Source organism: Erinaceus europaeus, chromosome 9, assembly GCF_950295315.1.
Source record: "Erinaceus europaeus chromosome 9, mEriEur2.1, whole genome shotgun sequence".
NCBI classification, from domain to species: Eukaryota; Metazoa; Chordata; class Mammalia; order Eulipotyphla; family Erinaceidae; genus Erinaceus; species Erinaceus europaeus.
In genome coordinates this window covers 16201696-16223728 of record NC_080170.1, presented here as the reverse complement: position 1 = coordinate 16223728, position 22033 = coordinate 16201696, and the positions used below count along the sequence as shown (strand labels likewise).

The following is a 22033-nucleotide window of genomic DNA, read 5'->3' as shown; positions in this document are numbered from 1 at the left end:
AGATAGTGATCAGCTGATGGGAGCCAGTGGGAGGATACTGTTTCTCTTAATGGGCTGTCTGTCACTGGTTGGATCAACACAGGGATGCTCACTGTCACTGTTCCTTTTCCACAGCGTGGAGGCTGAGGAGCATAGTGGGGACCTGGTGCACAATGGTAACAATGCTTCTCAGCCCTCACACTGCCCTCCTTTCCCAGAACACTTCGCTTTGGTGCAATAAAACAAGTCCAATACAAGTTCTTTTGCCCTTTTTGTGACTGGATCCTTTTCTTTTTCTTTTTTTTAATATTATTTTATTTTTTATTGGAGGATTAATGGTTTACAGCCAAATAAAATACAGTGGTTTGTACATGTATAAAATTTCCACATAACAATACAACCCCTACTAGGTCCTCCTCTGCCATCATATTCCAGGACCTGAACCCCCCCTCCCTCCCCCCACCCCAGAGTCTTTTACTTTGGTGCACCAACTCCAGTCCAAGTTCTGCTTTGTGTTTTCCCTTCTAATCTTGTATTTCAACTTCTGTTTATGAGTGATATCATCCCATATCTGAATCTTTTTCTGACCTAGTTGCTCTGGCTAGGATTTCCAGTTCTGTGTAGAAACGGAACAGTGACAGTGAGCATCCCTGTGTTGATCGTGATCTTAAACAGCAGCCCTCAGCATGGAGTGTGATGCTAGCTTATACTTGTCAAAGACAGTTCTTATGATGTCAAGGTATACTTTCTTTTTTTAATTTTTTTATATTTATTTTCCCTTTTGTTTCCCTTGTTGTTTTTTGTTGTTGTAGTTATTATTGTTGCTGTTATTGATGTCATCATTGTTAGATGGGACAGAGAGAAATGGAGAGAGGAGGGGAAGACAGAGAAGGGGAGAGAAAGACACCTGCAGACCTGCTTCACCGCCTGTGAAGCAACTCACCTGCAGGTGGGGAGCCGGTGGCTCAAACCAGGATTGTTAGGTTGGTCCTTGTGCTTCATGGCACATGTGCTTAACCCGCTGTGCTACTGCCCTTTTCCCAAGGTATGTTCTTTCTATAGCATTTTTAAAAAAATTATCATAAACTGATGTTGAATTTTGAGAAATCATTTTTTTCTGCATAGATGCAAGGACTGTGCTCTACCCACTGAACAACCTCCCAAGTCTTTATGGACTCACCCTTAGATTCCCAGCATAAAAGCCCACTTTTATAGCAGTAGATAAGTCTTCTAGGGTGCTTTGAATTTCAATGTGAGGATCTTACTGAGAATGTTTCTTTTATGTTTGGCAAGGATAAACTGACAGTGAGTGTCCTTATCTGACTATGATATTAGAACAAAAATGACCACAAGAGTAAATCTGGAATTTTCCTTCTGCTTTCATATTTGAAAGGACTCGAACTGATTAGGCACTATTCCCTCTTTAAATTGTTGGTAAAATTCACCAATGAAGACACTGGTTCCGGAACTTTCCTTGTTGGAACATTTTCTTCTACTAATAATAATAATTGGTCTACCTGGAATTACTGTTTCAACATAATTTAGTACTGATAGCTGATATACTATTGAGAATGTTTTCCAGGTCCAGGCAATAGCACATCTGGTGAAACACACATATTACAGAGCACAGAAGCCTGGGCTCAAGCCCCTGGTCCTCATCTGCAGAGGGAAAGCTTCATGAGTTGTGAATCAGTGCTACTGGTGACTCTCTGTCTCTTTCCCTCTCTATATTCCCCTCCCCTCTCAGTTTCCCTCTGTTTCTATCCAATAACAAATAAATAATATCTTAAAAAATAAGAGAATTTTTCTATTAATTTTAAGTTGTATAGTACATTGACATATTGCTGTACATAGTAGCAAGGTTCAACAGTAAGCAGTCAGCTACTGCATTTTCTCAGCTACCAGAGTTGAGCAAAATCACCTAAATAAAAAAATATTGAATAGATAAGAATGTCCAGAAAAGCACTGAGATGAAAGATTAGAGAATAATATTTGGGGGGAAATATTAGTGTACTATAATTAGCGTGGCATAAATGACTTTTTATACGTCATTCACTTAGTTGTTTATTGAATAGAGATAGAGAGAAATCAAGAGGAAAAGAGGGAGAGGGGAAAGAGGAAGAAGAGAGAGAGAGACAGAGAGAGAGAGATGCAGTACTGCTTCACTGCTTGTAAAGTTCTCCATGCAGGTGGAGACTGGTCCTTCCTCGGGCAGGTCCTTGTATATGGTAACACATGCACTTACCCAGGTGTCCCAGCTCCTGGTCTTGTATAAATTAATTTCTTAAAATCGAAATCAAGATTTTCTTTCTCTTCTAGATAGTTGTAACTGACTGACTGCTACTTCCATTTTCAGATGGGATCTGAATGGTGATGCCAATGACACCAGCCCAGATGGCTTCATCCTTTTGGGCTTCTCAGATAAACCCAGGCTGGAAATGGCCCTCTTTGTGGTGGTCTCTGTCTTCTACATGGTCACACTAGTGGGCAACCTCACCATCATCCTCCTGTCCCACCTGGACCCCCAGCTCCACACCCCCATGTACTTCTTCCTCACCCAGCTCTCCATCCTGGACCTCTGCTTCACCACCAGCTGCATCCCCCAGATGCTGGTGAACCTGTGGGGCCCCGACAAGACCATCAGCTACCTGGGGTGTGCAATGCAGCTCTACATCTTCCTGGGCCTGGGAGCTGCTGAGTGCGTGTTGCTTGTGGTCATGTCTTTTGACCGCTATGTGGCCGTGTGCAGACCCCTGCACTATGCTGTCATCGTGCACCCAAAGCTGTGTGACAGGCTGGCGTTCCTGGTCTGGGTGAGTGGAATCTGTGACTGTCTGGTGCAGGGACACTCCACCATGAAGCTGCCCTTCTGCAGCCACCACCGGGTGGATGACTTTGTCTGTGAGGTCCCAGCTCTGATCCGCCTGGCCTGTGGGGACACACATGTCAACGAGCTTCAGATATCTATGAATGTTGGCATCTTCCTATTGGGACCACTCCTGCTGATCCTCATCTCTTATGGACAGATCACCCGGGCGGTGCTGGCCATCCAGTCCCAGGAGGGCAGGAGCAAGGCCTTCCGCACCTGTTCTTCCCACCTGCTTGTTGTCCTCCTCTTCTACTGCAGTGCCACTGCTGTGTATGTAAGACCGAGGAGCTACTTCTCCCAGAAGGCAGGGAAGTTTCTGACACTCTTCTACACTGTGGTGACCCCCACTCTCAATCCCCTCATCTACACCTTGAGGAACAAAGACGTCAAGGGGGCTTTCATGAGACAGTTTGAGAAAAGCAGAACAGCCAGCATGGAATGAAGTGGGGACTCAGAGGCAAAAGGAGGTCATCTTTTGTCCAACCGAAGCTCACTCATCCTTACACAGGAATCTTGTCATGAGTGGGGAATCCCAGTTGGCAACATTAATAAATTTTATGCAAATGTAATATGGAGTATATAAGCCCTGAGCCTTTTCTTATAAATTAGTTTGTGTTTGTTTGTTTATATCTAATTGGATAGAACAGATAAAAACTGAGAATGAAGGGGGAGAGAGGAAGGAACAGAGAGACACCGGAAACACTGCTACACCACTTGTGAAGCTTTCCCCCTACAGGTGGGAACCAGGGGCTTGAACCCAGGTCATTTGCACTGTAGTGTGAGCACTTAACCAGGTGCACCACCATCTGGTGCCAAAACTAACTCTTTTTATTCACTGCAATTCTCTGGAGATTCATTCAGATTAGTGTCCGTGGCAATAGTATCTTGATTCATTGCCAAGTAGTATCACTGGTACTGACACAGCTTATCAAAAATATTCACCCATGGATGGTTATTAGGCTTGTTCTCAGTTGAGACTGCTGCAAGGTAGGCTAGTGTCACATTCATGGGTGGACTGAAGTGTAATCATTTGATTGATGTTTCTCCTAGAAAAAGATCCATGTCTCAGTGCTGGCTAAAGCAGCTCTCCTGGTTAATGCAATTGCTTTGCCATGTGGGAGGCCAAGTTCAAGTCCAGATTCCAACACGTTGGAGGAAGCTTCCTTGTTGTGCAAACTTTTCCTCTCTCCCTGTATCTGTCTCTCTGTTTCTGGAAATAAAATTTTTAGAAATGCTGACCTAGAATGGTGAAATCTTTATGACCAAAAAAAGAAAAAATGAGAGAAGATGAGAACCCATTGTTACGATTGCTCAATTCTATGTAAACCCTATAAAATTTTATTAGAAACTGACATCCCCCTTCAGGGCCCTATACCGGCACCAGCACCACTCACCATTATATGTGACAGATCCAACTTCTCTGCATCTTTGAAGTAGTCATGATTGCATTGGCCACTTCCAAAAACTGTTCATGAGATTTTGCTGATCACTTGATTTTCCCCAGGGGGTGTGGAATATGACTTCTTTTCTTCCGTCAGCACATCTTCTTCCTTATACCTAATATTTTGCTTGTTTCCTAATTGTTTTTCATGGCTGAGTCAGAGAGTTTCATAAATATTCTAGATATATGTTTCCATTTTATAAATAAAACCTTTAAAAATAAATTAATTAATATAATAAAACACAAATGTAAAAAAAGAAGAGGGGGAAAGATAGATACCTACAGATGTGCTTCATCACTTGTGAAGTGACCCCTTGCAGTGGGAAGCTGGTTCCTAGAACCAGGATCCTTACACTGGTTCTTCCTCTTCACTTAACCTGGGGTGCCAGCTCCTGACCCACCAGCATAGAAACTTAAATGGCCTCTAGTACTGTTAAAAATATATAATTGCTGACCAAACTAATCACTCAGTCCCCACCACCAGAGTTTGTATCCCATCCCCTCTGTTAGAAGGATGCTTCCCTATTCTTTATCCCTTTGAGAATATGGACCAAAGATCTTGATGATGTGCAGAAATGAGACGTCTGGTTTCTGTAATTGCTTCTCCACTGGACATGGGCTTTGACAGGACAATCCATACTCCCAGCCTGTTTCTATCTTTCCCTAGTGGGGTAGGGCTCAGCATGAAAAATAACAACCAGAGCTTCTTAGAGGTGCCCCCTTGTGACTTCATCCTTCTGGGTATTTCCGACAGGCCATGGCTAGAGCTGCCTCTGTTTGCCATACTGCTGGTGTCTTATGTGCTGGCCATGCTGAGCAACATCGCCATCATCCTGGTGTCACGGCTGGACCCCCAGCTCCAGAGCCCCATGTACATCTTCCTCTACCACCTGTCCTTCCTGGACCTGTGTTACAACACCACCACAGGGCCCCAGATGCTGGTCAACATGGGCAGCTCCCGGAAGACCATCAGCTATGGCGGCTGCACAGTGCAGTATGCCATCTTCCACTGGCTGGGCTGCACCGAGTGCATTGTGCTGGCCGCCATGGCCTTGGACCGCTACGTGGCCATCTGTGAGCCCCTGTGCTATGCTGTCATCATGCACAGGGCACTGTGCCTACGGCTGGTGGCCACAGCCTGGCTCAGTGGCTTCGGTAACTCCCTGGTGCAGGTGGTGCTGACAATACAGCTGCCCTTCTGTGGGTGCCGGGAGCTGGACAACTTCTTCTGTGAGGTGCCAGCCATGATCAAGCTGTCCTTCGCTGACACGGCCATCAATGATGCCACATTGGCCGGGCTGGTGGCCTTCTTTGTGCTGCTACCCCTGGCCTTCATCCTGCTCTCCTACGGCTTCATTGGCCACGCAGTGCTCAGGATCCAGTCCTCCAAGGGCCGACACAAGGCCTTTGGCACCTGCTCCTCCCACCTGGTGGTGGTGTCGCTCTTCTACCTGCCCGCCATCTACATGTACCTGCAGCCACCCTCCCGCTACTCCCAGGAGCAGGGCAAGTTCATCTCCCTCTTCTACTCCATCATCAGACAAGGAAAGAGAATTAACAGTAAGATTTTTTTGTTTAGTTTGGTTTTATTTTTTACCAGTTCTGGGAATTGAACCTGGTACCTTGGAGCCTCAGACATGACAGTCTCTTGGAATCACCTTTACTCTATCTCCCCAATCCAGAACTCAATCTTCTTATTAAACCAAAATCTGCAGATTTGTACATGCTTAAATAGAAGATTACTAGAAGATTAAATAAGGGAGTCAGGCAGTAGTGCAGCGGATTAAGCGCACATGGCACGAAGCACAAGGATCCCGGTTCAAGCCCCTGGCTCCCCACCTGCAGGGAAGTCGCTTCACAGGCGGTGAAACAGGTCTGCAGGTGTCTCTCTTTCTCTCCCCCTCTCTGTCTTCCCTTCCTCTCTCCATTTCTCTCTGTCCTATCCAACAACAATGACATCAATAACAACAATAACTACAACAATTTAAAAAAGGGCAAAAAGATTAAATACATGCTATTGAACAACTTAAGAATAGCTTAGGGCAAATTGAGTGCAATGTGTGACCACTTTAGATTTGTCTTTTCGGTGTATGTGTGAGATGGCATAATGACAGGAGTGTGAATTAAAGAGACATCTCTGGGCTTCTGGTGCCATGACAGGACTGGGCAGCTCTGCCGATGAACCCCGACTGAGCACAACACCTCCACACTTACCCATCACTAACTGAACAGTGTGCAACTGGGGGGAAAGTGTGAGAACTCCCCCAGATCCTCTATTCAAACCATCATCCTCCAGGCCAGGGAGATAGCTCAGCTGGTTAGAGCACCAACCTGCATGCCTGCGGCCCCAGAGGCTGCAGGTTCAAACCCTCACCTGCATATGCCAGAGCTGAGCAGTTCCCCAATCCTCTTCCTCTCCCTCCCTTTCTCTCTCTTTATAATAAACAAATGTTTTCTTTAAAAAGAACTCTTTCATGCTGGGAGACAGCATAATGGTTATGCAAAAACTATTTTCATTCCTACAGGTCTGACACTCCAAGTTTAATCAAGCGTACCAGCATAAATTAGCACTGGACAGAACTCTGATTAAAAAGAATATCTCTTCTATGGATATTTGGTGTCTAAAATCCATTCTCTCTAATTTGTCATTTGAAGACACCTTATGTTTTTAGGAATTGTTCACACAGAACTGGTGTTCCAGAAGTTATTTGTCAAGTCACTTACCTTCTGATTTCCCGATTTTTCCCTTCCTTGTCTTCCCATCTTTCTTGTCTTTTTCTTCTGTTTTCTTTCCAAACTTCATTCTTCTAACTTTCATTACTAAGTAGAATGTGAACCTGAAGCAGGATCTTAAATTACAATAAATTTCTGTTCTTGTCCTTGTACTCATGTCTCTATAAATGGGATGTGCCTTTGAGTGAAACTCTTCAAGTGAAGCACATTATTTCTTCTCCGTGGTGCCTTAGGTGATGCTCTTTATCCCTGAATTTCAGGTTGTTTTCTACAAAGTTTCTCCATCATTGACTGGGAACTAGTGCAAGAATGTAAATCGGGCGTTGGGCGGTAACACATCAGGTTAAGCGCAAGTAGCGTGAAGCGCAAGGACCGGCTTAAGGATCCTGGTTCAAGCCCCTGGCTCCACACCTGCAAAGGCGTCACTTCACAAGCAGTGAAGCAGGTCTGCAGGTGTCTGTCTTTCTCTTCCCCTCTCTGTCTTCCCCTCCTCTTTCCATTTCTCTCTGTCCTATCTAACAACAATGACATCAGTAACAACAATAACAACTACAACAACAATAAAAAAGGCAACAAAAGGAAAATAAATTTTAAAAAAATGTAAATCGTGTATGTGTGAGAGACCCAAAAGTAGGTACAGATCGACCAGTCAACGCCCATGTTAAGTGAGGAAGCAATTACAGAAGCCAGACTTTTCACCTTCTGCACCCCATAAAGACCCTGGGTCCAAACTTTCAGAGGGATAAAGAATAGGAAAGCTATCAGGGGAGTGGAGGGGGTACAGAGTTCTGGTGGTAGGAATTGTGTGGAGTTGTACCCCTCTTATCCTATAGTTTTTGTCAGTGTTTCCTTTTTATAAATAAAATTTTTTTTAAAAATCTTTCTGAACAGAAGTTTCACTCTGCTCAGCCTCCCCCATCCAAAAACTAAGGGTCTCAGTCTCTCCCTCCATCCATCCACTGAGATGCTCTGTTCCCTCAGAGCAAAGATTATTAATTATTATCCTCTCCAACTAATTTTCTCTTTTATTTAATTTTATTTACTTTAGATAGAGACAGAAATTGAAAGGTAAGGGGAAGACAGAGATAAAGAGACACCTATAGTACTGCTTCACTGTCACTGAAACTTCCCCTCCACATAAGTGGGGACCAGGGACTTGAAACAGAGTCCTTGCACATTTTAACCTACATTCAACTAGATGAGCCACTGTCTGGCCTCTTCCAATTATTTTATCCAAAGTGTCCAGCAGACCCGTGGCCTCAAACATCCACTCAGCTCCAGCTTCTTCTCCTATGTTGGCATGTCAGGCTTGTGGGACACTCTCCACTCTCCAGAGTGTGATTTTAGATGATGATAAGAAAGAACACTTTTAATGAATTTCATTCTTTCTTTAAAATATTTTCAATGATTCATTTTTTTAATAGGAGAGGGAAGCACAGCATCACTTTGGTATATTCAATGCTGTGGACCAAATTCAGGCCGAATGCTTCTAATTCTGGTGCCCTAACCACTGTGCCACCTCCCAGACACTTATTTTCTATTTTTTTAAAAAGAGAGTTGAGAGTTGTGGCACCAGCACTTTATAATAATGATGAAACATTTTCTTTTTCCCCTTTATTGGGGAGAATAATGGCTTATTGTCTACAGTAAGGTACAGTAGGTGGTGAATGTGTAATATTCCACCTAACACCTTAACCCCCAACCTAGATCCTTATTCACCATCATGTTCCAGGACCTAAACACTTCCATGACTCCAGAATCCTTTACTTTGGTGAAATACACCAAATCCAGTCCAACTTCTGGTTTGTGTTTTTCCTTCTCTACTTAATTTTAAACTTCTGTCTATAAGTAGGATCATCCCATATTCATCCTCCTCTTTCTGGCTTCTCTCACTTAATAGGACTCCTTCAAACTCTATTCATGATGAAATGAAGGTGAATCCACCATTTTAAATAACTGATAGATATCAATCCAAACTTGTTCAGCCACTCATCTGTTGTTGGACACCTGGATTGCTTCCAGGTTTTGGCTGTTACAAATTATGCTGCTGTGAACATAAGTATACACACATCTTTTTGGATGGGTGTGTCTTGTTCCTTAGGACAGGAATTGCAGGTTCATAGGGTAGGGGCACTTGTAGCCTTCTGAGAGTTCTCCAGACTACTCTTCACAGAGACTGGGCCAATTGACATTCCCACAAGCAGTGCAGGAGGGTTGTCCCCACAACCTCCCCAGCATTTGTTGCTGCTACCTTTTCTGATGTATGACATTCTCACAGGGATGAAATGGTATCTCATTGTTGTCTTTATTGGCATTTCTCTGACAATCAATGACTTTGAGCACTTTTCCAACAAATGAAACCCCCAGAAGAAAACACTTAACATTTCAATGTTATTAGAGAGCTAAAAGCTGAAATAGCTGAGCTAAGAACACAACTAGCTGAACAAGCTAAAACAATATCAGAACAGGGTGACAAAACAGATGAACTCCAGAATACAGTAAAGGGGAAAGAGAAGACAATAAATGAGGCTGAAGACAGAATTAGCAAGAACAAGGACAAATTAGAGACAACTAAAAAAGAAGTAAGAGATCTCAAAAAGAGATTAAGAGATACTAAAAACAGCAACAGAGACCTATGGATGAATTCAAAAGAAATAATATACACACTATTAGCTTACCAGAGGAAGAAAGGAAGGAAAACAAAGCATTCTTCAGGACATAATAGCTGAGAACTTCTCTAGTCTAGAAAACATAAAAAACATAAAGGTTCAAGAAACCCAGAGGATCCCAAGCAGAATTAACCCAGACTTAAAGACACCAAGACACATCATATTTAGAATGGAAAGTAATAAGGATAAAGAAAGCATCCTGAAGGCTGCAAGAGAAAAACAGAGTCACCTACAGAGAAAAACCCGTAAGATTAGCAGCAGACTTCTTCACACAAACACTACAGGCCAGAAAAAAATGGCAAAATATCTATCCAGTGCTCAATGAGAAGGACTTTCAACCAAGACAACTGTATCCTGCTAGACTGTCATTCAGACTAGATGGAGACATAAAAACCTTCTCAGACAAACAACAGTTGAAGGAATCAACTATCACCAAGCCTGCCCTGAAAGAAGTTCTGAAAGGTCTCCTATAAATAGTCAGACAACCATAAATATGCATATATAAGGATAATCTAAAAATCTACAATAATGGCATTAAAATATCTTCAGTCTTTTATATAAATAAATGTCAATGGCCTGAATTCACCTATTAAAAGACACAGAGTAGGAAGATGGATCAGAGAACAAAACCCAACAATATGCTTTCTACAGGAAACCCACCTAACTCAACAAGACAAACACAGACTCAAAGTGATAGAATGGAAAACTATCATACAAACCAATGGCCCACAAAAAAGGGCAGGAACAGCTATGCTCATATCTGACATGAGAGACTTTAAAATAAATAAAATTTAAAAAGATAAGGATGGACACTATTTAATGCTGAATGGATCAGTCAAACAAGAAGACTTAACAATTATTAACATCTATGCACCCAATGAGAAGCCATCTAAATACATCAAACATCTACTGAAAAGAGCTACAGCAATATGTTAACAACAACACAGTAATAGTAGAGGACTTCAACACCCCACTCTCTCAAATGGCAGATTATCCAGGCAGAAATTCAACAAAGAAATGAAGGAGCTAAATGAGGAGATAGATAAACTAGAACTATTGGACATTCCCAGAGTCATTCACACCAAGAAACTGGAATACACATTTTACTCAAGTCCACATGGGTCATTCTCAAGGATAGACCACATGTTAGGCCACAAATACAGCATCATCAAATTCAAGAGCATTGAAATCATCCCAAGCATCATCTTAGCACAGTGGAATTAAACTAATACTTAACAATCAACAAAAGATTAGTAATAGTCCCAAAATGTGGAAACTCAACAGTGTACTACTTAACAACTACTGGGTCAAAGATGAAATCAAGGAAGAAATCAAAATGTTGCAAGAGTTCAATGAAAATGAAGACACAAGTTATCAAAATATTTGGGACACAGCTAAGGCAGTACTGAGAGGGAAGTTCATAGCCATACAAGCACACGTTAGGAAACAAGAGAAAGCACAAATAAACAGCCTGATTGCACATCTTAAAGACCTAGAATAAAGAGAAGAACAAAGGAACCCTAAAGCAAACAGAAGGACAGAAATAACTAAAGTTAGGGCAGAAATCAATAGCATTGAAAATAAGAAAACCACACAAAAGATCAACAAAAGTAAATGTTGGTTCTTCAAAAGAGTGAACAAAATTGACAAACCTTTAGCCAGACTCACAAAACAAAGAAGGGAGAAGATCCAAATAAATCAGATAGTAAATGAAAGAGGACATATCACAACAGACACCGCAGAAATTCAACATGCCATGTGAGGCTTCTAGAGCTAGAGAATCTGAAAGAAATGGACAAGTTCCTAGATACCTATGAATTTCCAAAACTAAATAAAGAGGAACTAGATAGTATGAACAGGCCCATTACAGCTAATGAAATTGAAACGGTTATCAAAAACCTTCCCAAGAATAAAAGTCCTGCACCAAATGGTTTTACAAATGAATTCTACAACCTTCAAAGAAGAACTATTACCTCTACTTTTAAAAGTCTTCCAAAAGACTGAAGACACTTCTATGAAGCCAACATCACTTTGATAACAAAAGCAGACAGGGACACAGCCAAAAAAAAAAAAAAAAAAACTACAGACCAATATCTCTGATGAGCATAGATGCTAAAATATTGAACAAAATTCTAACAACCGGATACAGTAGTATACTCAAAAGATTGTTCATCATGACCCAGTGGGGATTATCCCAGGGATGCAAAGTTGGTTTAATATACATAAAGCAAGACCAAAAACCGCATGGTCGTATCAATAGATGCAGAGAAAGCCTTTGACAAAATACAACATCCCTTGATAATCAAAACACTATAAAAAATGGGAATAGATGGAAAATTCCTCAAGATAGTGGAGTCTATATTTAGCAAACCTATAGCCAACATCAGACTCAATGGTGAAAACTGGAAGCACTTCCCCTCAGATCAGGTACTAGACAGGGATGCTTACTATAATCACTACTATTCCACACAGTGTTGTATGTTCTTGCCATAGCAATCAGGCAGGAGCAAAGAATTAAAGGGATACAGATCAGAAGAGAAGAAGTCAAACTTTCCTTATTTACAAGTGACATAATAATATACATAGAAAAATCTAAGGGATCCAGCAGAAAGCTATTGGAAAATATCAGGCAATACAGTAATGTGTCAGGCTATAAAATTAACATTCAAAAGTCAGTGGCATTCCTCTATGCAAACACTAAGTTAGAAGAACATGAAATCCAGAAATCAATTCTTTTACTATAGTAACAAAAACAATAAAATATCTAGGAATAAACCTAACCAAAGAAGTGAAAGACTTGTATACTGAAAATTATGAGTCACTACTTAAGGAAATTGAAAAGACACAAAAAAGTGGAAAGATATTCCATGTTCATGAGTTGGAAGAATTAACATCATCAAAATGAATATACTACCCAGAGCCATATAAAAATTCAATGCTATCCCCATCAAGATCCCAAGAACATTTTTTTAGAAGAATAGAACAAATGCTACAAATGTTTATCTGGAACCAGAAAAGACCTAGAATTGCCGAAACAATCTTGAGGAGAAATAGCAGAACTGGAGGCATCACACTCCCAGATATAAAATTGTACTATAGGACCATTGTCCTCAAAACTGCTTGGTACTGGAACATGAATAGACATACTGACCAGTGGAATAGAATTGAGAACCCAGAAGTAAGCCCCCACACCTATGGACATCTAAGCTTTGACAAAGGTGCCCAGACATTAAATGGGGAAAGCAGAGTCTCTTCTACAAATAGTATTGGAAAAATGGGTTGAAACATGCAGCAGAATGAAACTGAACCGCTATATTTCACCAAACACAAAAGTAAATTCCAAGTGGATCAAGGACTTGGATGTTAGACCAGAAACCATCAGATACTTAGAGGAAAATATTGGCGGAACTCTTTTCCACATAAATTTTAAAGACACCTTCAATGAAACAAATCCAATTACAAAGAAGACTGAGGCAAGTATAAACCTATGAGACTACATCAAATTAAAAATCTTCTTCACAGTAAAAGAAACCACTACCCCAACCAAGAGACCCCTCACAGAATGGGAGAAGATCTTTACATGCTATACAACAGGCAAGAGTTTAATAACCAAAATATATAAAAAGCTTGCCAAACTCAACAACAAGAAAACAAATAACCCCATCCAAAAATGGGGATAGGACATGGACAGAATAGTCACCACAGAAGAGATCCAAAAGGCCGAGAAACACATGAAAAAATGCTCCAAGTCTCTGATTGTCAGAGAAATGCAAATCAAGACAATAATGAGATACCACTTCACTCCTGTGAGAATGTCATACATCAGAAAAGGTAACAGCAGCAAATGCTGGAGAGGCTGTGGGGTCAAAGGAATCCTCTTGCACTGTTGGTGGGAATGTAAATTGATCCAACCTCTGTGGAGAACAGTCTGGAGAACTCTCAGAAGGTTTCTACCCTATGATCCTGCAATTCCTCCCCTGGGGGTGTATCCTAAGGAACCCAACACACCTATCAAAAAAATCTGTGTACACATATGTTCTTAGCAGCACAATTTGTAATAGCCAAAACCTGGAAGCAACCCAGATGTCCAACAACAGATGAGTGGTTGAGCAAGTTGTGGTCTATATACACAATGGAATACTACTCAGCTATTAAAAACAGTGACTTTACCATTCTCAGTCAATCTTGGATGGGCCTTGAAAAATTCATGTTAAGTGAAATAAGTCAGAAACAGAAGGATGAATATGGGATGATCTTACTCTCAGGCAGAAGTTGAAAAACAAGATCAGAAGAGAAAACACAAGTAGAACTTGAAATGGAATTGGTGTATTGCACCAAAGTAAAAGACTCTGGGGTGTGTGGGGGAAGAATACAGGTCCAAAATGGATGACAGAGGACCTAGTGGGGGTTGTATTGTTATATGGAAAACTGGGAAATGTTATGCATGTACAAACTATTGTATTTACTGTCTAATGTAAAACTTTAAATCCCCTAGGGAGTTGGGTGGTAGTGCAGTGGGTGAAGCGCACGTGGCGCCAAGTTCAAGGACCAACATAAGGATCCTAGTTCAAGTCCCCAGCTCCCCACCTGCAGGGGAGTCGCTTCACAAGTGGTGAAGCTGGTCTGCAGGTGTCTATCTTTCTCTCCCCCTCTCTGTCTGCCAGGCTAGCTTCATGGGCAGGAGACAGATGACCATGGACTCATGGCTGAGCTGGGATCGCAGTTCAATCTTTATTGATGCAGGAATGCAATGTAATCAATCTAATCTCTATTCATTAGAAAATTCTGTCCTTTATATTTCCTGAGGCAGAAGTATCAGGTTGGAAGAGGAAGTACGTAGGATAGAGGTTGGGGAGAAGGAAAAAGCATGAGTGCTTGGAAGTATCAAGCTCGCATTTAACCTGTGGGGATTAAACTAATGCCCTGTAGGCAGGGTGAGTCTCAGGTAAAGCAGTGATTATGTAAGTAGTCCACAGTGTTAAGCAATGCAAGCGAACCTAACATGATGATCAAAACAGAAGGGGTCTTAGAAGCAGAATTAGAAGCAGACCAACATCTGTCTTCAAAAAAAAAAAAAAGTAGAAACGCAAAGCAGAAATTGACTGAGTTTGGAGTATGGCACCAAAGTAAGAAAGCAGAAGTACACTAGAGTTTGCAGTGAGTACCTCCCTAATACTTCCTCTCCACTTTTCCAAGCTTTGGGTCCATGATTGCTCAACAATTTGTTTGGCTTTGTATGTTAACTCTCTTTGCAGTCACCAGGTTCCAGGTGTCATCAGGATGCCGGCCAGGCTTCCCTGGACTGAAGACCCCACCAATATGTCCTGGAACTCAGCTTCCCCAGAGACCCACCCTACTAGGGAAAGAGAGAGGCAGAATGGGAGTATGGACCGACCAGTCAACGCCCATGTTCAGCGGGGAAGCAATTACAGAAGCCAGACCTTCTACCTTCTGCAACCCACAATGACCCTGGGTCCATGCTCCCAGAGGGATAGAGAATGGGAAAGCTATTGGGGGAGGGGGTGGGATATGGAGATTGGGTGGTGGGAATTGTGTGGAGTTGTACCCCTCCTACCCTATGGTTTTGTTAATTAATCCTTTCTTAAATAAAAAAAAAAAAAGAAGCAGAATTAGAAGCAGACCAACATCTGTCTTCCCTTCCACTCTCCATTTCTCTCCTATCCAACGATGACATCAGTAACAACAACAATAATAACTACAACAATAAAACAACAAGGGCAACAAAAGGGAATAAATACATACATAAATAAATAAATATTTTTAAAAAACAATTTTCCAATAAAGAATTTTTTTAAAAATAGAAAATAAATAAAGAAAATCCAATTTAAAAAATGTCAATGTACACATACATATTTACATACATATATTTATATACATAGCTAAATTACATATATAGCTAAATTAAAAATATCAAAGCATAGATATCTTATAATTTTCAATTTTAATGTAATAAGCAGGAAGCGAAGAAAAATACTTTGGAATTATCACTATTAAACATTGAATTTAAACGTCTAATAAACAACAAGCACAATGAAATAATTTTTTTTAAGTCCAATTAACCAGGTTAAAAAACAAGAGGCAAGTCCTTTATGGTGGTCCCCCATGGGTCCTCCATTTCCTTTGTCTCTGATTGGCACTATGATGTCTCAAGGTAACCAAGAACTTGCCAAAGTCAATTTTAAGATGGTGGCTTATGATCCCCTTGAGGAAGGGTCCCACAGGCCTCATCAGTCTCAGCAAGCTCAGTCTTCCTGGAAGAGGCAGAAATTTTCCAGGTAGGAGCAGTTGCCATTCTCTCTGAGTCTGAAGCTGTGGTTACTAGTGAAAGCAGACTGCTAATCCTAGTCCTTCCAACAACCATGGTGTCCTGGAGGTAGGTCATCTCCCTGTACGTGGTTGAAATATTCTATATGGGCCCAAGAAGGAACAGGAATGAGGGATGTTTGGGGAAGAACTATAACCTGATAGGTTGAGAAGGAGGGAACATGTCCCGGGCATGAATACAATCTGAGCAAAACCATGCAGGTAAAAAAAAAAAAAAAAAAATTACTCATAAAATTGTTTTGCAACTGAGAAAGTAAATTTCAATATTGGTCTTTTTGAGTATAGAAGAAAAAAGGGAATCCTGCCATTAATGGCATGGATAAACCATGTCTCTGGAAGGGGGGGCTAATATGTTATAGCCTTAAACTTAGCGAATGTTCTACAGTAATTAAAATTCAGTAAACTAAGGCATGAGAGGGAGAGAAGAAGCAATGTCATAGGAGCTTATTTGTTTTTTTGAAATACAGACCACCTGGATCTGGCAATGCCCAGGCTAGTGGAAGTCAAGGAGATGATGCTCTGTTTATGAACAATCTGTCACTTATATTCAGATCCAAAGCTGGATTTAGGGGATGGGAGGAAGAAAATCTCTGCAGACCACAAATATTTTCTGTACTGTGTTGGAGTCTTTAATATTATGAATAGTTAACTGATTGCAGGACCAGAAACCCTTGGAGGGAGATAACCTACCTGTGCTATTGCAGTGTTAGTTCTGTGGTAATGCTTTCTTTTCATTTATATTGTTTGTCAAAGAGAGTCGGGTGGTAGTGCAGTGGATTAAGCGCAGGTGGCGCAAAGTTCAAGGACCGGCATAAGGAACCCAGTTCGAGCCCCGGACTCCCCACCTGCAGGGGAGTCGCTTCACAGACGGTGAGGCAGGTCTGCAGGTGTCTGTCTTTCTCTCCCCCTCTCTGTCTTCCCTTCCTCTCTCCATTTCTCTCTGTCCTATCCAACAATGACAGCAACAATAATAACTACAACAATAAAACAACAAGGGCAACAAAAGGGAATAAATAAATATTTTAAAAGGTTATAAAAAATTATTTATCAAAATAAATGGTAAACATTGATGGACATTCACCACCAATAACAATAACAAAAAGCCTAGGCCCACTCTAAATAATAGGTTTCAAGATCCGCTGGCATATTGTGTGCTACACTATTCTGACAATTCTCCCAGAAAAGTCATCTTATTCTGGTGACGCAGAATACATGGCCCAAGATGGCCGCTTCCACAGCCTCAGAGAGGCTGGAGGAGGCAACAGGGAAGACAGGGAGATTCACATTCTTAGGGAACACAGCTGAGAATCCTTTGATTCCACTTTGATTTGGTAATCTTCTCCAAATTGAAGAAATCATAGGTGATTGGATTTATTTATTCCATATAATTTAAATGTCAGCCTCTCTGAGGAATTAAAAACAGCTGACCTTGTATTACAAGTCTAGTCTCCACAGATGTGGGTGTGACCCCAAAAGTCATTCACCAGTCATTGGTACTAATCCCAGAGTCTACCCCAAGTCATTAAAAATGCTCATGTCATTCTTACAGCAATCTTCATGCCTTTTCAGTCATTCTGTGACACAAATATGCTATTCATACCTTCTCTAGAATTTAAAATCGTCCCCACCTGCAAGGGGAAAGCTTGGCGAGTGGTGAAGCTGGTCTGCAGCTGTCTCTCTGTCTCTCTGTCTTTCTCTCTAGCACCCTTTTCTTTTAATTTCTGGTGGTCTCTGTCCAATAAATAAACATTAAGAAAGGAATTTAAAGTCATTTTTAATAAAAAGGAAAAGCTGGTGAATGAGCTAGTAAAAATGCCTTAAATATCGTCTTCGTGGCTGTATTCAACCTTGGAAAAGCCAGCACTGATCTCTGTGGAGAGTATTTCTTCAACCTTGCTGAACAGACTTGGCTACCTCCTGTCCATTCTTTGCAGTGTACTGTCACTTTGGTAATAAATCTATACTGTGGTTATCCCAGCTTTAAATCTATCCTGATTGTTTAAAAAAAAATTCTCTTCACAAATATTACTAGTAAAACAACTCAGTCATCTCTATTGTTCAACTTAACTTTTTCCAACTACCAGGGAAAAAAATTGGTTCCACCCATACTTTCACATGCTCATGAGTTTTACATCTGAAGGGAGGGTAAAAACTTCTAGAATACCACTAGCATCCTCCGCCACCTCTGTTCACAGGTTTATGTATATTTCTTTCTGCATATACTATGCTTAGATTTTTATGGATTTTTCTTTTGTTTTGAGAGTTAGGGTGTCATATTTCTTTGCTTTTTTTGTTTGTTTGTTTCTTGGGTCTAAAATTGAATCCAAGACTTCATATATCCAAAGCATACATTACACCACTCCATCTTCAGCTCTCTATCCATTTTACATTGTGGTATTTATCTATTTTCCTTGGTATTGCAGAATTAATTTGCACTGAAATTGAATAAAAGTGGTTCGTGTTAAATATTCAATGAAAAAAAGTATATTGAAAGGCAAAATGGATTCTAGTTTTCAGCCATAGAATACTAATAACAACTGAATGGTTCCTCAAACAGGAAATTCTGGGCAATCCAAGTATCAAGGACATAGACACAGAGAGAAATGTGAACAACTAGGCATCAACCCAGTAAAAAGCTTCCCGAATTTCAAGCAACACGTGTAGAACTACTTTAGAAAGATCTCTGGGTTGGGATCAGAGTGGCTATGAGGCAGAAATGTCACTTACAGGTGAGTCTGAGTGGTGATAGTGAAGACTGTGGCTGTGAGAAGCTTGGAGGAACCAGAGTCATCAATTTGTAAGAGTACAATGGAAACCTAGTAGGAGTGTTCAGCCACTGACTTTCAATTCACACTGGGGAAGAGAGGGGAGTGCTGGGAGGCATGTGCCCCAGGAATAAGCATGAGGTCAGGGCTTATGCAACATCCACTGGTTTCGGTGCCAGTGGCTTAATGGGCGGAGGTAGGGAGGGCTCTAGTGTCACAGGGAAGATGGGGCTGAATTATGTGAGCTCAGTGGTAACTGTAAGAAGCCTGCTTTTAGCTTCACCATTTTTTTACATGATTCTTTTTATCTTTATTTATTTCTTTGATAGAGACAGCCAGAAATTGAAAAGTAAAGGGGTGATAGAGAGGGAGAGAGGCAGAGAGAGACTGCAGCACTGCTTCACCCCTCACAAAGCTTTCCCCCTGCAGGCTTCCCCCGGAGGCTTGAACCTGGGTCCATGTGCACTGTAACATGTGTGTTCAACCGGATGTGCTACCACCTGGCCCCACTTCACTGTCTCTCTTACATAATGACTTCAGGTCACTAAATAGAAAGACTTATCATCACCCCCTCCCCCCCCAAAAATTGTATAATACCTGGATAAGATCTATCCTTCCATCAACTGACACCCTTTTGTGTTACTGATCTTTAGAAGTGGCCAGCGTGATCTGTGTTGGGTTCTTGATCCTTTTCTCCACCTGTAACTATGACTCATGTTGTGGGTTCTGGTGGGGATTGTCTGTGAAGGCTCAAGACTGAACAAAATAGAAACATGAGGCAGAAATTCAAGTGTAGGGCTCACCTTCAGTAAAGCCCCTAAACCAGTACCTTAGGTTTGGGCAGCATTAAAGCCCAGAGTGCAGGCACTGCCCACCCAGTGCTGCTGACAGACAAAGGACAGAGTGGGGTGTCCTTAGTCTCTTCACACCTAGCTGCTCCAACAGTATCTTCAGTAGAGCACGTTGGCAAGACATTCTCTCACAATGTCACAGAGGAAGTGCAAAGGTCAATAGGGCCATGTGGGTAATTTTGAAAAAGTCCCTGGGAATTTGGTTACTCATCATATGTGAAGTTCTGGGGGAAAAAAAAGTTAACTTCCCAGAGCTGAAGATGTAGTGAGACAAGCATAGCTAGTAAAGTCAGGGGTTCCAGAGGAAAGCTAATGATTCTAGGTGTTTCCAGTTGTGGGAGATAGAAGCTAAGAGTCTTCATAGCTAACCTCTGGCATACCCAACAGGAGAGCCCTGGTCATGTTTGTTTGTTTGTTTTGTTTTTTTTGCCTCCAAGGTTATTGCTGGGGTTCGGTGGCTGCACTATGAATCCACTGCTCCTGGAGTCTATTTTTTTTTCTTTTGTTGCCCTTATTGTTTATTGTTGTTGTAGTTATTATTGTTGTTGTTATTGCTGTCATTGTTGTTGGATAGGACAGAGAAAACTGGAGAGAGGAGGGGAAGACAGAGGAGGGAGAGAAAGACAGACACCTGCAGATCTGCTTCACTGCTTGTGAAGCGACTCCCCTGCAGGTGGGAAACCAGGGGCTCGAACCGGGATCCTTATGCCAGTCCTTGTGCTTCACGCCATTTGTGCATAACCCACTGCACTACGGCTCAACCTCCCTGGTCGTGTTTTAAGGACAGCCTTACTTTCAGGCTGTGGTGGCGTTGTCACCACTACACGGGTTGCCACTCAGATATTTCTCTAACAGCATCACTGTCCTGTTCTGCTCCTGAGGAGGAGGTGAACACCTTTGAGGATGAGTGCAGGAATAGACTTACGTGGGGAGTGAGGAGTGTTCAGTCAGAAAATACACATTTTCATTAGAGTCATGGAGGCAAAATGGAGCAGAAAAGAGTAGAACCAACTCATGGTACTTGAGAAGCATGGCAAGAAGTGGTTCTCATATCACTTGTCTCATATCTTTGGACTTAGTGATAATCCCCCAACTCAGAAGAAATGAATAAACAGAAGACCCAAAAGAGGACTGAGATGAGGCTAGATAGAGAAAATAATAACGAATTGTCCAAAGCAAAAAAAAAAAAAAAAAAAAAAAAAAACCTTTCTTTCTGCTTTCCACTTAATTACTAACAGTTGTGTCCATCTTTCCATTTCCAGAAGGATCCTAGATGGAAACACCAATGACACCAGCCCAGATGGCTTCATCCTTTTGGGCTTCTCAGATAAACCCAGGCTGGAAATGGCCCTCTTTGTGGTGGTCTCTGTCTTCTACATGGTCACACTAATGGGCAACCTCACCATCATCCTCCTATCCCACCTAGACCCCCAGCTCCACACCCCCATGTACTTCTTCCTCACCCAGCTCTCCATCCTGGACCTCTGCTTCACCACCAGCTGCATCCCCCAGATGCTGGTGAACCTGTGGGGCCCCGACAAGACCATCAGCTACCTGGGGTGTGCAATGCAGCTCTACATCTTCCTGGGCCTGGGAGCTGCTGAGTGCGTGCTGCTGCTGGTCATGGCCTTTGACCGCTATGTGGCCGTGTGCAGACCCCTGCACTATGCTGTCATCGTGCACCCAAAGCTGTGTCACAGGCTGGCGTTCCTGGTCTGGGTGAGTGGGGTGTTTGGTACTTTGGTGCAGTCCCCCTCCACCATGAAGCTGCCCTTCTGCAGCCACCACCGGGTGGATGACTTTGTCTGTGAGGTCCCAGCTCTGATCCGCCTGGCCTGTGGGGACACACATGTCAACGAGCTTCAGATATCTGTGATAGGTGCTGTCTTCCTGATGGGACCACTCCTGCTGATCCTCGTCTCTTATGGACAGATCACCTGGGCGGTGCTGGCCATCCAGTCCCAGGAGGGCAGGAGCAAGGCCTTCCGCACCTGTTCTTCCCACCTGGCCGTTGTCTTCCTCTTCTACTGCAGTGTCACTGCTGTGTATATCCGGCCTCGGAGCCAATTTTCCGAGAAGGCAGGGAAGTTTCTGACACTCTTCTACACTGTGGTGACCCCCACTCTCAATCCCCTCATCTACACCTTGAGGAACAAGGACGTGAAAGGAGCTCTCAAGAGATTGTTTGGGAAAGACACAAAGACGGGTGTGGAGTGAGGTGGGGGTTCAGAGCTAAAGGGAGCTCGGCTTTGTCTGGATCTTGCTCAAAACATTAAACTGAGTTTTTTCACAGATATGATCTCTCGGTGATCAACATCAATGCCAAGGACCAATATCCTGCTTTGTGCACAGAGTGAACTAGCAAAAAGCAACCTAGATAA

At 42.1% G+C, this 22033-nt stretch overlaps 3 protein-coding genes across 3 annotated transcripts; all 3 read left to right on the top strand.

Annotated features, from left to right (window-relative positions):
* The first annotated feature begins 2348 nt into the window (after positions 1-2348).
* LOC103124376 (olfactory receptor 2H2-like) lies at positions 2349-3290 on the top strand. Its single transcript, XM_007535098.2, has one exon. It carries the CDS (start codon positions 2418-2420, stop codon positions 3288-3290), a length of 873 nt encoding a protein of 290 aa, XP_007535160.2. The 5' UTR covers positions 2349-2417.
* A 1682-nt stretch (positions 3291-4972) lies between these two features.
* Positions 4973-7521, top strand: LOC103124375 (olfactory receptor 2B11-like; the record flags this gene model as incomplete). The annotated part of the gene is made up of 2 exons (XM_060196918.1): positions 4973-5829; positions 7506-7521. Coding segments are annotated over exons 1-2 (873 nt in total), but the record flags the coding sequence as incomplete, so codon positions are not given.
* Positions 7522-20518: 12997 nt separating this feature from the next.
* On the top strand, positions 20519-21869 carry LOC103124374 (olfactory receptor 2H2-like). Its single transcript, XM_007535096.2, has one exon. It carries the CDS (start codon positions 20997-20999, stop codon positions 21867-21869), a length of 873 nt encoding a protein of 290 aa, XP_007535158.2. The 5' UTR covers positions 20519-20996.
* The last annotated feature ends 164 nt before the right edge of the window (positions 21870-22033 follow it).

Excerpts from the sequence above, each read along its gene's own strand:
- LOC103124376 (XM_007535098.2), top strand. The coding sequence starts at position 2,418 with ATGGCCCTCTTTGTGGTGGTCTCTGTCTTCTACATGGTCACACTAGTG.
- LOC103124374 (XM_007535096.2), top strand. The coding sequence starts at position 20,997 with ATGGCCCTCTTTGTGGTGGTCTCTGTCTTCTACATGGTCACACTAATG.